This window comes from Bos grunniens, chromosome 4, assembly GCF_055505025.1.
Source record: "Bos grunniens cultivar Pamir isolate PY7600 chromosome 4, Bosgru_T2T1.0, whole genome shotgun sequence".
In the NCBI taxonomy this organism is placed as follows: Eukaryota; Metazoa; Chordata; class Mammalia; order Artiodactyla; family Bovidae; genus Bos; species Bos grunniens.
In genome coordinates this window covers 27,311,242-27,325,854 of record NC_141168.1, presented here as the reverse complement: position 1 = coordinate 27,325,854, position 14,613 = coordinate 27,311,242, and the positions used below count along the sequence as shown (strand labels likewise).

The following is a 14,613-nucleotide window of genomic DNA, read 5'->3' as shown; positions in this document are numbered from 1 at the left end:
ACTGTTATTATAAGGGACTAAAACAACAGGAAAGAGAGAAACTCAGGATAATGTTAGAGACTCAAAATCTTTTGTGATCCTAAAGCCTTACATGTTCTTCAATTCTACCCTTCTTCAGCCAGAGATCCTGGTTAACTATGGAAAAGAAATGACAACTCCATTCTTAGCCTCTTTCATGACACAAGAAAAAGTACTGAAACCCAAATACAAGTACAGGAGAACTGTGCTGAGACAGGGTGAAATGAGGTATAGTTAGTCTCTCGAATCAGCTCAGCTTCTGCCCCGAATCCTGTCAGAACTGCTCTGCTGTCAGGAGTTTTAGTCAATGTTTAACTTAAGTGTCCTTGGTGATTAAGTCCAAAGAAATGGATTTAAAATAAATAAAATAAAAACTTCCTTAAAAACTAGAACTATTTTCTGTTTTCTGCCTCAGTCCTCCTGGCATTTAATATTTTGGGATTGTTTTAATTTACACTTATTTATTTATTTATTTATAGTCATTAATTCAAAATTGCCATTATTTTTGTAGAATTTTCTGACTTCTAGTCCCACCATCCTAATCCTTATCCTTTATTTATTTATTTTTAAATAATCAAAGTAGAGTTGATTGAAAATGTGGTATAATTTATCCCTCCCTCAACCCTTTCCCCTTTGGTAAATATAAGTTTGTTTTCTATATCTGTCTGTTGTTGTTTAAATATGTTCATTTGTGTCATATTTTAGATTCCACATAATGTTATTTGTCTTTCTCTGACTTTCTTTACTCAGTATGATAATCTCTAGCTCCTTCCATGTTGCTGCAAACGGCATTTATTTCATTCCTTTTAATGGCTGAGTAGAACTTCATTGTGTATATACACCACATCTTCATCCACTCATCCGTTGACAGACATTTAGAGGTTGCTTCCGTGACCTGGCTACTGTAAATAGTGTTGCTATGAACACTGGGGTGCATGTATCTTTTCAAATTATAGTTTTCTCCAGATACATGCCCAGGAGACTTTCATTGTACCTTTGAGTAATTTCATGGTCACTATTCCTCAAGCCCCATAATCCCAGTAGTGTGCTGAGAAATGTAGCTCTTTTCATCTGATGTGCATATGGAAAGTAATCAAGCTCTAACTACTGACTTCATTCAGAAAGAAGACACCCCCATACTGGCCTATTCTAGTGTCAGGGCTTTGTATTCCTATCTTCTGACCTTGAGATCCTCATGCAAGTGACACTCACAGAGTAAGTACCAAGACAAGAGAAATGGGAAATGACAGCAAAAATTCTTCTGGAGTGCTTAGTAGTATCTGGAAAGCAAGAATGATATTTCAGAATGAAAAACTCCAGTTTTCTTCAAGTTGGCCAGCTAAACATGCCAGGGAATTAATTACCAGTACATATGAGAAACAGGCTTGGACTTGCTGAAATGAAACGGAACCAGTTTACCCTCCCTGCTAGGATGGCAAACAAAGCAGCATGTTGAGGCAGGAGTAACAGGACCTTAAAACCAAAAGGGAGACTGAGTCATGTGTGGAACAGAAGGTTCAAGGGCAATACACGCACTAGAGAAAGAGAATTACTAAGAGGAGGTGAGCAATTTCAAATCCTTTCTCTAGAACCTCAATATTACCTCTTACTTCTGTTCATTTCCCACCATATGTCACAGCCTGCTAAAGGAGGAGCTGTAAAACTTGCTTAGCAGTAAGAAATCAAGCAGCCCAGGTTGATAATGTATCTTATTTTCCTGTATTACAGGACAAAGATCACAGATATTTTTGTTTAAAGCGATGCATTATTTGGGTTCATTTTCCTAGCCTCAAGATTTTCCTTACATTATGGAATGTCCATGACTTCTATTTCAGACTTATGCTGTATTTCTATCTATCATGTATTAGTCTGGATGAGGAAATGTGAACTTGGTAGAGACTTATTCCATGTGTGGGTGGCTGCCTTAGAGCTGAGGGAGACATGCTCTAGCTAGTTTTGCAAGTACATAATGACATTCTGGCAGGCTCTTTTCCAAGAAGAGAACTAACATTCACTGATCACCTACTACGTGCCAGATCATCTTTAAATTTCTACTTGGTATTTCACCATAACCCTATAAGCTAGGTATCACTAACCCTATTTTACAGATAAAAAATTTCCTGCAAAGTAACAGTAAGTGGCAAGATTCAAACCAACAGCCTTGACTTTAAGCCCAGTCCTCCTTTGAAGGTTCTCCCCATTCTCTCATTCGCCCTAATCTAGGGCCAATACGATCCTATCCTTCTAAAGAACAGCACTGGATAAAACAGAGAAAAACAGAAGCAGAGAGAAACAACTGTTATACTTCTTTCCCCTGAGACACCTTGTAGGTAGAATACTACTTCTACTGGGAAGATTCATAGTTTAAAAAAAAAACAAAAAGAGAGAGTTTTTTAAGGTTATCCAAATTAGTATATGACTCTCTACTAGAGAGGAGATCTCCTCCTTTGGCAAAATATGTCGTGAAGGCAGTCACATGCTATTTTTAAGTCATGCATGTCACTTGATCTGTGGCCCAAAGTCAGTTATTTCTGGGACATGAAGTTAGGCCACTTTGTAAACTACAAAAAGTAATACACAAAGATTAGGGATTTTAACATTAACAAAATTATTGGAGACTCTGGGGAATGAGAAAGTAAACTATTTTTGAGAGTAACAAGAAATCAATTCTCACAAAAAAAGATTAACATTTAGTTTTAACTCCTTTTAAAAACCTAGGTCTGGTTTTAATTGTAAAAGTATATATATACTATGCTCATGAAAAAAAAAAACAACAAATAGCACAGGTTAGGAAAATCTTATGTACATCTTTCCATAAATTTACTACTGATTATTTGTAATAAAGTAGCCTGTGTGTGTGTGTGTGTATATAATAGAACAGCTTTTAAAAGTACAAGTTGGTTCATTTACAACAGCATGAAAAAGAATAAAATAAATTATAAAATGTGACTGAAAGAAATTAAAGACACCAATAAATGGAAAGACATCTTATGTTCACAGATTAGAAAACCCAATATTGTTAAGGAGTCAATGCTATAATGAAGTGATCAACAGATACGATGCAATCCCAGTCAAAAATGCCAATGACATTTTTTTGTGGAAACAGAAAAACCTATCCTAAAATTCATATGAACACAGTTCCCCCTGCTGTGCTGGTATTCATGGTGGCGAGGCAGCTTACCTCAGCAATGTGTACAATGCTTCTTTGGCCTTTATTGTTGACTCAGTACTATAAATTTTCTGTTTTGAGTTTTGTAACTTTGTAGTATTTTAGATAATGTTGTGTTTGTACTACTTTGTTGTGTAGAGTAAAAGGATTATGTTGAATAAACCTAGGATTAGAGTCCAAAAAAGAAATCATATGAAATCTCAAGGGACTCCAAATAGCCAAAAACCTCTTGAAAACAAACAAACAAACAAAGTTGGAGGTCTCAATTTCCCAATTTCAAAACTTATTACAAAGCTATAATAATCAAAACAGTATGGGACTGAAATAAAGACAACCACTGGGATAGAATAGAGAGTCCAGAAATAAATCCCTTACATATAAATGACTTTCAATAAGGGTACCAAGACCATTCAATGAAAAATGGACAGTGCAGGGAAAACTGCAAAAGAATGAAGTCAGCCCTTAACATACATCACATACAGAAATTATCTCAAAATGAATCAAAGACCTAAGTGTAAATCCCAAAACTACAAAACTCTCAGAAGAAAATATTGGGGAAAAGCTTCATGACATTATATTTGGTAATGATTTCTTGAATGTAACACCAAAAGCACATGCAACAAAAATAAAAACAGATATGGAGAAATTAGAACCTGTGCACCATTGATGGGAATGCAAAATGGTATAGCTGCTATAGAAAACAGTATGGCAGTTATGCGAAAAAAAAAAAATTAAACACAGAATTGCCGTATGATTCAGCAATTCCACTTCTGGGTATACGTCCAGAAGAACTGAAAGTGGGGTCTTGAAGTAATATTTATACACTCATGTTTATAGCAGAATCATTCACAATAGCCAAGAGGCAGAATCAACCAAATGTCCATTAAAGGATGAATGGATGAAGATACAACATATACATACAAGGGAATGTTATTCAGCCTTTAAAAGGAAGGAAATTCTGATTCCTGCTACAATGCTGGATGAACCTTAAGGACATTATGCTAAGTCAATCGCAAAAGGACAAAAACTATATGATTTCATTTTATGAGTAAAGAGTCAGACACGACTGAGCGACGGAACCGAACTGAAACTTAAGACAGTAGACCAATGATTATTAGGGGCTAGAGGAAGGGGGATAAAGGGGAGTTGTTTAATAAATATACTTTCAGTTTTGCAAGATAAAAAAAATTTGGGGTTAATTCCACAACAGTGTGAATGTAGTAATACTACTGAATAATACACTTAAAAATGGTTTTAAAAAATAGTCAAGACAGTAAATTTTGTTTGTATTTTATCAAAATTTTAAATCAAAAAAATCTTAAGTGCAAATTGGGTTATATGATAGTTTTTTCTCCCTTTATATCTTATATATATTTTCTGTATCATCACATGTATTTTTTTCCTTCTTCTTTTCCACTATTACAAACATTACTGCAATAACTCACTTTTGGACCTAAAATCATTACACAACTGTATGAATATAAGCCATTGCCTAAAATTTAGTCAAAATTCTAAAGACTAGACAGAAAAAGAAATATCAGAGCAAGGTTAACACACAGTTACAAAATCCAGTTTAAGCTGCTGTTGTTAATACTATCAAGAACCATAAAAGTCACATAAGTTTGAGTCAGTGATTATTTCTTAAGGAAAAGAGTCAAAAGAAGTTAAAGGCTAGATATTCAATATTACTCATAATACTAAAAAAATGAAAATTAATAGAGGCACTGTAAGGAAATCAATGTCTTACAGCTATAAAACTGTAATTAGGAAGACTACGTAGCTATATTTAAAATGTTTATGTTTACAGTAAGAAAAAAAAACCAACCCAACAAACCCGTACATGTATACTTAACATTTTAACTAGGTTGTAAGCAAGTGGCTCATGGGAATGTGTCCCAGAGAGAGGTTTCGTTTGGCCTGCATTCAATTAGAATTTGCCTATCTTCTAAGTTAGGCATGGCAAAAATTTCCCAATCAGTCTACATCACTCCATAATATTTTACAACCACTGGTTCACCTAGTCAGACACCTGCATTCTTGACCCCTGAATATGGATAAGGGCTGGGAAGGACTTTAAAAGATACAGATTTCCTGAAGGATAGTGAGCTGTTCACTAGACAGCATATTGGACCTAGATAGCATATTGAAAAGCAGAGACATTACTTTGCCAACAAAGGTCCGTCTAGTCAAGGCTATGGTTTTTCCAGTGGTCATATATGTATGTGAGAGTTGGACTGTGAAGAAAGCTGAGTGCCAAAGAATTGATGTTTTTGAACTGTGGTGTTGGAAAAGACTCTTGAGAGTCCCTTGGACTGCAAGGAGATCCAACCAGTCCATTCTGAAGGAGATCAGCCCTGGGATTTCTTTGGAAGGAATGATGCTAAAGCTGAAACTCCAGTACTTTGGCCACCTCATGTGAAGAGTTGACTCACTGGAAAAGACTCTGATGCTGGGAGGGATTGGGGGCAGGAGGAGAAGGGGACGACAGAGGATGAGATGGCTGGATGGCATCACTGACTCGATGGACGTGAGTTTGAGTGAACTCTGGGAGTTGGTGATGGACAGGGAGGCCTGGCGTGCTGTGATTCATGGGGTCACAAAGAGTCAGACACGACTGAGTGACTGAACTGAACTGAACTGAACTGAGTGAGCTGTTCAAGGCACTGTTGTTCTCGTGGAAGACACAATGCTTCCACTTACCTATTAGGATATGTTTGATACATATGAACAATAAAACAGGCACACATGGTGGTATTTCCCCACAGATTGGTTTCCAACACCAATTTGTGCAATTCAAGAGTTAAGAAGACACAAAATTTTAATTTATAAAGGTATACACACAAAAATATTACTGGGTACATTTGTAACTAAGATGATATAAGAAACAAAGATATTCTTTCCACATACGCCAGCTGCTGTTGATCACTCACCTGGTGACTTGTTTGTGGAAATCTGTAAGTTGTTTGTGTGTCACTGTAACGGCTCCCCCTGTTGTCTCCTTTGGCAAACCTTTCAAAGAATTCTCTAACCACCGACAAAAAGTCTGTACAGAGAAGAAGGATAAGCATTTTAAAAGGAGGCAGGGCTTACTCAATTGAGACCCTACAGGTAATAACAAAAACCCACAAGTTTTCCTTCATACCATTAGTGCTCCACTTGGAAGTAAATAAAGGAGTTAACAGAAGTACTGTTTTTGGCCTTCCAACCTACTGAAGGTTAGAACAGTCTATAAAGGCATGCCCAGGCTCCCTTCAAGGGGGCAGCAGACATCAGTTCAGATGAAGCCCTCTACCTTGGAAGTAAAGTCTCTTCTGGATGAAGTTATTATTGTTTCTATCATTAAACTTATGCAATATTTTAAAAATCAGACTGCTGCCAAAAATCTTTTGAGCTTAGAGATCAAGGGCAACCCAAAGCAAAAGTTCAGGTACTAGAAAGAGCAGGGTCAAAAAGTAAAACAAGTAAACATTTAAAAAAGTGTATATACAAATATGAATCCAGAATCTTAAGGATTTTAAGGTCATTTCTCTCAGTAGAAGTCACATCCAGTCAGTTCCTTTGTGATAACTGCCTAGTCTTTGGGTTAAGAAAATTCTATCTTGTTGCTCTTTTTGTTTTCTTTTTTGGCTCTAATTTTTCTTCATGTCTTTAAGTAGGATGTATGCTTTGGTCACAGTTTTTAGCTGTAAAAGAACTTTTTTATACCTAAATTTTTTACATTATGTGTTTTTCCACTATGTTAATTTATGATCACAATGGGGTTTCCTAGGTAGCACAGTGGAAAACAATCTGCCTGCCAATCCAGGAGACACAAGAGATATAGGTTCGAGCTCTTAGGTCAGGAAGACCCCCTGGAGAAGGAAATGGCAACCCACTCCAGTATTCTTGCCTGGAAAATCCCATGGACACACGCGCCTGTGGACTACAGTCCATGGGGTCGCAAAGAGTTGGACACAGACTGAGTGACTAAGCACATGATCACCACAGACTAGACCAAAAGTAATATTCCACTATAAATGTTTAAAGTACCACAGAATGCTCGAAGTGTTGCCTCCAAGGAAGACAACACACCACTTAGACAGAAACAAGCAGAGGCAAACAGGAAGAACAAACTCTTAATTGACAACATTCTGGCATCCAAAATGACCCATAAGTTAACCACAGTATCCCCCGAAAAAAAACACTACGAAACTAAATTGTATACTGTCAACTAATATAGGACAAAGGAGATGAAAATATCCAAAGTAGGAAAGATAGCTTTCTCAATAAACAATGCTGGGATAGTTGAATATTTTCATGTAAAACAAAGAAACTAGACTCTTACTTTTCACCACTCACAAAAAGTAACTCAAAACAGGTTAAAGACTGAACACAGACCTGAAACCATGAAACTCCTTGAAGAATACAAAAGCCTAAAGTACTGTGACATAGGTCTTGGTAATGATTTTTTGGCAACGACACCTAAAGCACAAGCGGCAAAATAAACACAGGAAACTACATCAAACTTGAAAGCTTCTGCACAGAAACCATCAACAAAGTAAAAAGAAAACCTAAGGAATTGGAAAAAATATATATTTGTGAGCCATATACCTGGTAAGAGGTTAGTATCTAAAATACATAAAGAACCAACCCACAGAAGTCTAGCAAAAAACCAAATAACCCAGTTAAAAAACGGGCAAAGGACCTCAACAGACGTTTCTTGAAAGAAGATACATGAAAAGCCAACAGATACACCAAAATGCTCAGTGTCACCAATCATAATGGGAATGCAAATTAAAACTATAAAGACATATCATCTTAACGCCTGTTAGAAAGGTCACGATCAGAAAGATAAGAGATAACAAAGGCTTACAAATTCAACATTTTTTGTAAAGTTAAATGTATATAATAAGGTTTTTGTTACCTGGAAACCAAATATATTTATTAAAAAGTAAGAGTACAGAAATTTTATTTCTCTTATCAATGATGTTTGGAATAAACTTGTCACGCCGCAAGGGCTCAAAGAGTACTTTTTTGAAAAACAAAAATACTACTGTATTAGATTCTTACAGTGACACAAACGTATTCTCTAGAATCCTTCTATTGGCTCCTTTATTTAACAATTAAACTTAGCAATGTGCCTAAATTATGTTCCAAGAGCATACAATAGGACTAGTTTCAAAGTTAGAGTCAGCCTCTCAAGAAACTGTCCAGGACTGGAAGTGGGTTCCTTATGAAAACAGTCTTACCGGTCTGTCAACCTGCATGATCTCCCAGAGCACTTCGGCCACATCGGGTAGGGTATATGGGGGGAGGCAGAAGCAGCACGTGTGAAGCAGCTGGCTTACAAGCTGCTGTCCAAGCTGGTTCATCACCTGTCCAATTAGTTCTTTCCGTACTTCAAAGTCTTCTTCATGCTGTAAGAAAACAGGAACAACAGGGAAGTGCTAATTTCAACTTTCTGAAGAGCAAGTACTCTTTCCCCTTTAATAATTTCCTTTCTCAGAAAAGAAACTATATATAATAGCTGGACTCACAAGGTGCACTGTCTTGTCACAAGGAAGAAAATATTAAGAATTTAGTTTCAAGGAAACGGGTAAGGGCTTCAGTTGAGATTAACATTAACTCTAAGGTTTTTCATGAATAGAACACAGAAGAGAAACAATGGTTAGAGATTAAGGGTAGTGATCCTTTTAACCTTTTATTCTGGTAAAAAATAAAGTATTCCTATTTTCTTTTTTAAAAAGCAACTGAAAAAAGAAGACTTCTATCAAATATCTAATCTTCTCTATCAAAAAAATCTTACTTAGGAACTTCCCTGGGGATCCATGGTTAAGACCCTGCACTTCCATTGCTGGAGGTTTGGGTTTGATCCTTGGTCAAGGAACTAAGATCCCACATGCTGCTGTGTGGCCACAAAAATAATAAATTAAAAAAAAAATCTTACTTATTTTATTCCTTTTAGTCTTTGAATATACGTATTTCTAATATGTTGAAAAAAACCTTTAAAAGTGCCTTTCACTTCTAGCTATTTGTCTTCTTTCCCTCTCTTTTTTTTACTGTCAAAACTCTTCAATTAGTCTATCACATACTTACTTCTTCACTGTTCTTCCTTACTTTCAATTCTACTCTACATCTAGTCAAATCAACGTTTGAAAATTCTGTGAACCACTTTACCTCCAGCCAAAAAGGTCTCTGAAGTATCTACTAACAAACTTAGTCCTTTCTCTGATTATGATTTATATACCCATTTAGATTTTCCTCCAATCCATCCAAATGGCTCCACTGTGGTCTCTCCTAGTCCAAAAAGTTATCCCAACCTACTTCTTTCCAAAGAGTTTTCCCTCCTCTGATCTCAGCAATCACAACTTTTATCACTTATCTGACAATCAAATATTGCCTTGCTGCTGTTGTTTAGTTCTTTACAACTCTATTTCTCTCTTCAATTAGACACCAAATGGCTTGGAAGCAGAGACAGTTTAGACTAGTTTACACTGCTTACAACACGTAGTATAGGTTGTCTTAAATCTACTAGTTGATATTTTGGTTAGTGAATGATCCACTATGGAATATACCTACCAACACAGATCAAATGAGATGTTTCTTTTTCCCTAAGGAATGATATATGAGGTGATAATGAGATACAAGTAGAAAAACTATTTAATACATTGTTTGTACTTACATCATTGGCTACCCCTGTATGGATGAGGTCTCGTAGGAACCTCATGACACTACAATTGGCATCCCGGTGGTCCAAGGTAGTAGAGGCAATGGCCCACTGTAAGATAGGGATGACAACTTGGCTCCTCAGCAAAGTAACAGGGCTACGCTGAATAAACCTGGTATGGAAAGATAGGCAAGGTAAAAATTACAAAATTAGGCTGTACAAATGTAGCCAGGGTAAAAGGCAAAACTAGGGAGATAGTAAAAAGATCAGTGGTTGTTAGGGATTGACGGAGTGGAGGGTAGGAACATGAATAGGTAAAACATAGGGGATACTGACAGTACTAAAACTATGCTCTATGCTACTGTAATGATGGTTATGTCATACACTTGTCCAAACCCATAGAAAGACCTTGGCTTCCCTGGTGGCTCAATGGTAAAGAATTGGCCTGCAATGTAGGAGATACAGATTTGATCCCTGGGTTGGAAAGATCCCCTGGAGAAGGGAATGGCAACCCACTCCAGTATTCTTGCCTGGAAAATCCCACGGACAGAGGAGCCTGGTGGGCTATGGTCCATGGGGTCACAAAGAGTCAGACACGACTTAGAGACTAAACAAGACGCTTGGAAGACAACCACCAAGACAGAATCCTAATGTAAAGTAAGTACTTTAAAAATGATGTGGCAATGGAAGTTCATTAATTTTAATAAATGGGCCACTCTGGTGGGGGATGTTGATAGCAAGGTAGGCTGTGAGGGAAGGAAGGGGGAAGCTAAAGGTATATGGGAACTCTATACTTCCCAATTTTCTCAGATCCTCTAATGTTCATAGAAAATCTCCAAGAAAAAGTAAAATAACATTCCAAATTTATTTTACCAGGCAATCATTTGTACAAAGAGAATCTCTTGAGATTAATTTTTCAAGAAACACACCAGGAAAACAGGTTGACGGCCCACCCAATTTTTCTCATACCAACTCAAAAAATTAATAAATAAATAAAAAGGGTTTTCTAACTTGTCCAAAAACTAACCAAAAAAAGTGTTCATTACCAACTGATTTGGATCAAATTCCTGAGCTAGGGACTAAGAATGAATACAAACAAGCAACAAATAGGGCTGCAGGCTAGGAGCAGAAATGGGAAGTACAGTACCAGATAATTTTTAAAGTACCTTAAAAGTCTAAAAAAATTGTATTCTGAGATATGATTATATTTTAAGGATGCCAAGCTTCTCAAGGAAAAAGCTGAAGTAAAGCATGACATCATAGTAGCACAAAACATTAAAACCACACAGGATTCTAGAGACTGTCTAGTCAAATGTTCTTGCAAAACTCATTTTTATTGTCATGGGTGTGTTCCCTCCTTTATGAAAGGAGCTCAGTTATTTCCCCTTGTACTTATCCAACTCTTCTTCATTTATGGGAATAGTCTGGTTCACGATTTAACTTTGGATTATGAATAATTACTCTACCTACTTCTCTTACCTCATTTTACAGAGAAGGAAACAGGTAAGTGTTAGGTGACAAGACCAAGCAATGATGAGGATGATCAATAAAAGAAAAGGTTGCTTTTCAGAAGGACTGACCTTGTGGCTAGCCTGAATAGGTCATCCACTGTGTCAGGGTGATTCTGGAGTCCATTCTGCTGTTCTAAGAGCTGAAAGGTGGGGATGCACAGTGCCTAAAACAGAAATGATTTTAAAACAAATGCTTGTAAATTAATGCCATGGGATTCAGACTTGCTAAATATCACAACATACACAGAGAACAAAGAGGTAAAGCACAGATAAGAAAAAGACTGTGATGAGATTCAGATCAAGAAAGGGAAGACAAAAATCCTTCTCAGTTGACATAAACAGTCTTCACATATGAGGTCTACATTTCAGAAAGGGTTTAGGGTACAGACTTCTGTTGATGAAATTGGATAGATGTCATCTCAAAGTTTTAGAAGTTTCTGAAAGTGACAGCTGTGCTTATATACTAGATATGATCTGGTCAACTAAGAGAGTAGCTGACATTTTAATAATAATAATTATGAAATGGCAATTTTAAAGGGAAAGACATCTTGGGAAAAGGAGCACCATGATTTAACTCCCTAATATATTTTCCCCTCTTTGACTAGGAGAGGGTAAAAGCAGTATATGAGAAGCCTTTTCCAATGCCTGCTATTTACCCTAAGGTGAGACCATCCCTGCTAAGTAAACTAGTTCACTGGCTGTTCAGGCAAGAAATTAAAAATACAATCATGCTTGAGCTAAAAGATCCTTTATTTTAAATCCACTTGCCCACCTTCCCAAAAAATCTTATCTCTGGAGAACATAAATTAGACAGCAATAACTGTAATGACCAGCATATTTGTGTGGTCAATCTCTCTCTCATTCTTCCAAGCAGGCCTGTCCACAGAATAACTAGGAAGATCTACCTCCATATTAGGAAATCATTATGCTTGAAAAGCAAACTAAAAGCAACAGAATTAAAGACATGGTGAAGAACACACTGCTAGGCCTTCAGACCCTCCAAGAGAACATACCTGGAGCATGTCTAGTAGTCCCTGCCGACAGCCCTCTTCCATGCCATATTCATCCACAAGGATACTACCAAGGTACAGGAAACAGGAATGCTGATGTACCTGGTAAACATTTACCATCTGCCAAGGGAAAAACCAATTAGTTCAATTATTCATCTCTCAAAGAGTGTCAACTTAGGTAGCTGTCTGAGGGAAGAAATTCTGAGATAGATTGGTCTCTTCTCTTTAAGACAACGTAATAAAGCTTGTTGGAAACATTTTCTAAACCATAGGGCTCAATAATTTTCAAGTTCTCTATTTAGAGTTCTTTCAAGCCTTCAACCTTTCACCTTTTCAAAACAATGCTGTAGGAGAATTGTATAATACTACAGACTGGAACTATTCATAAGTTATTATCTGAGGCTTCTGTTATATTTGCAATGCCCTAATAAAGTATACCTAAACTTTCTTTTTTTTTTTTTTTTTAAAGTATACCTAAACTTTCTAACCAACAGGTTGCTCTTATATGCATTAAAGATGATTCTTTAAAAAAAAAAAAAAAATCACAGTAGGAACAAAGTATCAAATGCCCCTCATTTTAGAGGAGACAGAAGGCATTGTTTAAATTGGTTTATAAACTCTTTTATTTAATCTTTTGGGTAAAGAACAGTGTTTCTAATCAAGATTATCTAGACCTCTAGAGAATAAAAATTTTAATACAATATAAGTATTTAAATTATTTGTTTAGAATTTTTACCCTTCTATCCTCCAAAAATTAGGCCACCATACATTCATCTATTCAAAATGCCATCACATGGGAATTCCCTGGTCATCCAGTGGTTAGGACTCAGTGCATTCATTGTTGGGGCCTGGAGTCCAATACCTGGTCGGGGAACTAAGATCTTGCAAGTCAAGAAGTGAGGCAAAAAGAAAAAAAAAAAAAAAAGCCATCATAACACACATGTTTTGATCTTATTACATAAATTCAGTTCTTTGATCTTGGTGGGGTGGAAGGGTCCAGTAATTGGCTCTTATCAGCATATGGCACGAGAAAAGAATACGAGATGGAAGCTATGAATCTGTTTAGTGTTGTATACTCAAAATTGTATGCTGTACTTAATGAATAAGTTACAGGCTGGGCCAGATAGCAAAGGGTTTTAGGCTCTGCTGGCTTTATAAACTTTTGATCACTTAACTTTGCCACTGAAGCACAAAAATGGCCAATAAACAATACTTAAATGATTACGCATGACTATGAGTAAAACTTTATTTACAAAAACAAGTGGCAAGCCCACTGGCTGGAGTTTAATGACCTCAAATTTGTAGGTTTTTTGTCACATGTACAGACTTTTGAACATACCTCCTATATAAGATGCTACCCTATGCTACTGGAATAAGAGCAATATAAAAGTCATGACTCAAAGTGTTAGTCACTCATCCTGTTTGACTGTGACCCCATGGACTGTAGCCCGCCAGGATCCTCAGCCCATAGGACTCTCCAGGCAAGAACACTGGAGTGGGTAGCCACTCCCTTCTCCAGGGGATCTTCCCAACTCAGGGATTGAACCCAGATCTCCAGCACTGCAGGTAGATTCCTTACCATCTGAACCACCAGGGAAGCCCAGAAGTCATGGGCATATCCTCCAATAGCAAAGGGGAATTAAACCACATTGTATAAGACCCATGATGTACTGCACTGAAGAAGACACTTGACCAGAACTGAACACAGTCTAAATGTAACACATACTGTTGTACTCAGGGTATAGTAAACGCAGAAAAATCACTAAAAAAATTCTGTTAACATATTTACCTTTACAAACTTCAATCAAATCTATAATTTAAGGAAGCGTGATCATGTAAGTGTCAACTGACACAGCAACAGGATGACCCTGGTTCAGGATAAGAGCTTCCTTAAGAGTGAGGCAGAACTTAAGAACTTGAGGGGCACTCACTGTCAGGGTCGGTCCAATAGATGCCCTGCCCAGTTGGAGAAGGCCACTTCTGGTTGAGTGGGTGAGGTCTAGCCTGAAGCCCTGTAGTAGCTTTCCTCACAGATGAGTGCAAAATTTGAGAAGGTACTTGCTCAGAGTCCTGCAAATGCAAGATTGGCACTTTGCCCTGCCTCCATCAATTCTAGGTCATGGCAGCCCACTTGCCTAAATCTAGTTCTGGCCCTGCTGTTAGGCTGGGGCCCCAGCATAAATTACTTAGTAAATTAAGTCACTAGTCATAGGCATCTCAAAAGAATATTCTAGATGATATGATCTCAGAGAGCCATGT

At 37.1% G+C, this 14,613-nt stretch overlaps 1 protein-coding gene across 1 annotated transcript in view; it reads right to left on the bottom strand.

The window, feature by feature from the left end:
• TNPO3 (transportin 3) overlaps positions 1 to 14,613 on the bottom strand; it is a 78,648-nt gene that overhangs the window by 3,475 nt on the left and 60,560 nt on the right. Inside the window, 5 exon segments of the mRNA XM_086395727.1 lie at positions 6,118 to 6,230; positions 8,416 to 8,583; positions 9,849 to 10,005; positions 11,414 to 11,508; positions 12,358 to 12,474. Coding sequence (XP_086251853.1) covers positions 6,118 to 6,230; positions 8,416 to 8,583; positions 9,849 to 10,005; positions 11,414 to 11,508; positions 12,358 to 12,474 — 650 coding nt within the window.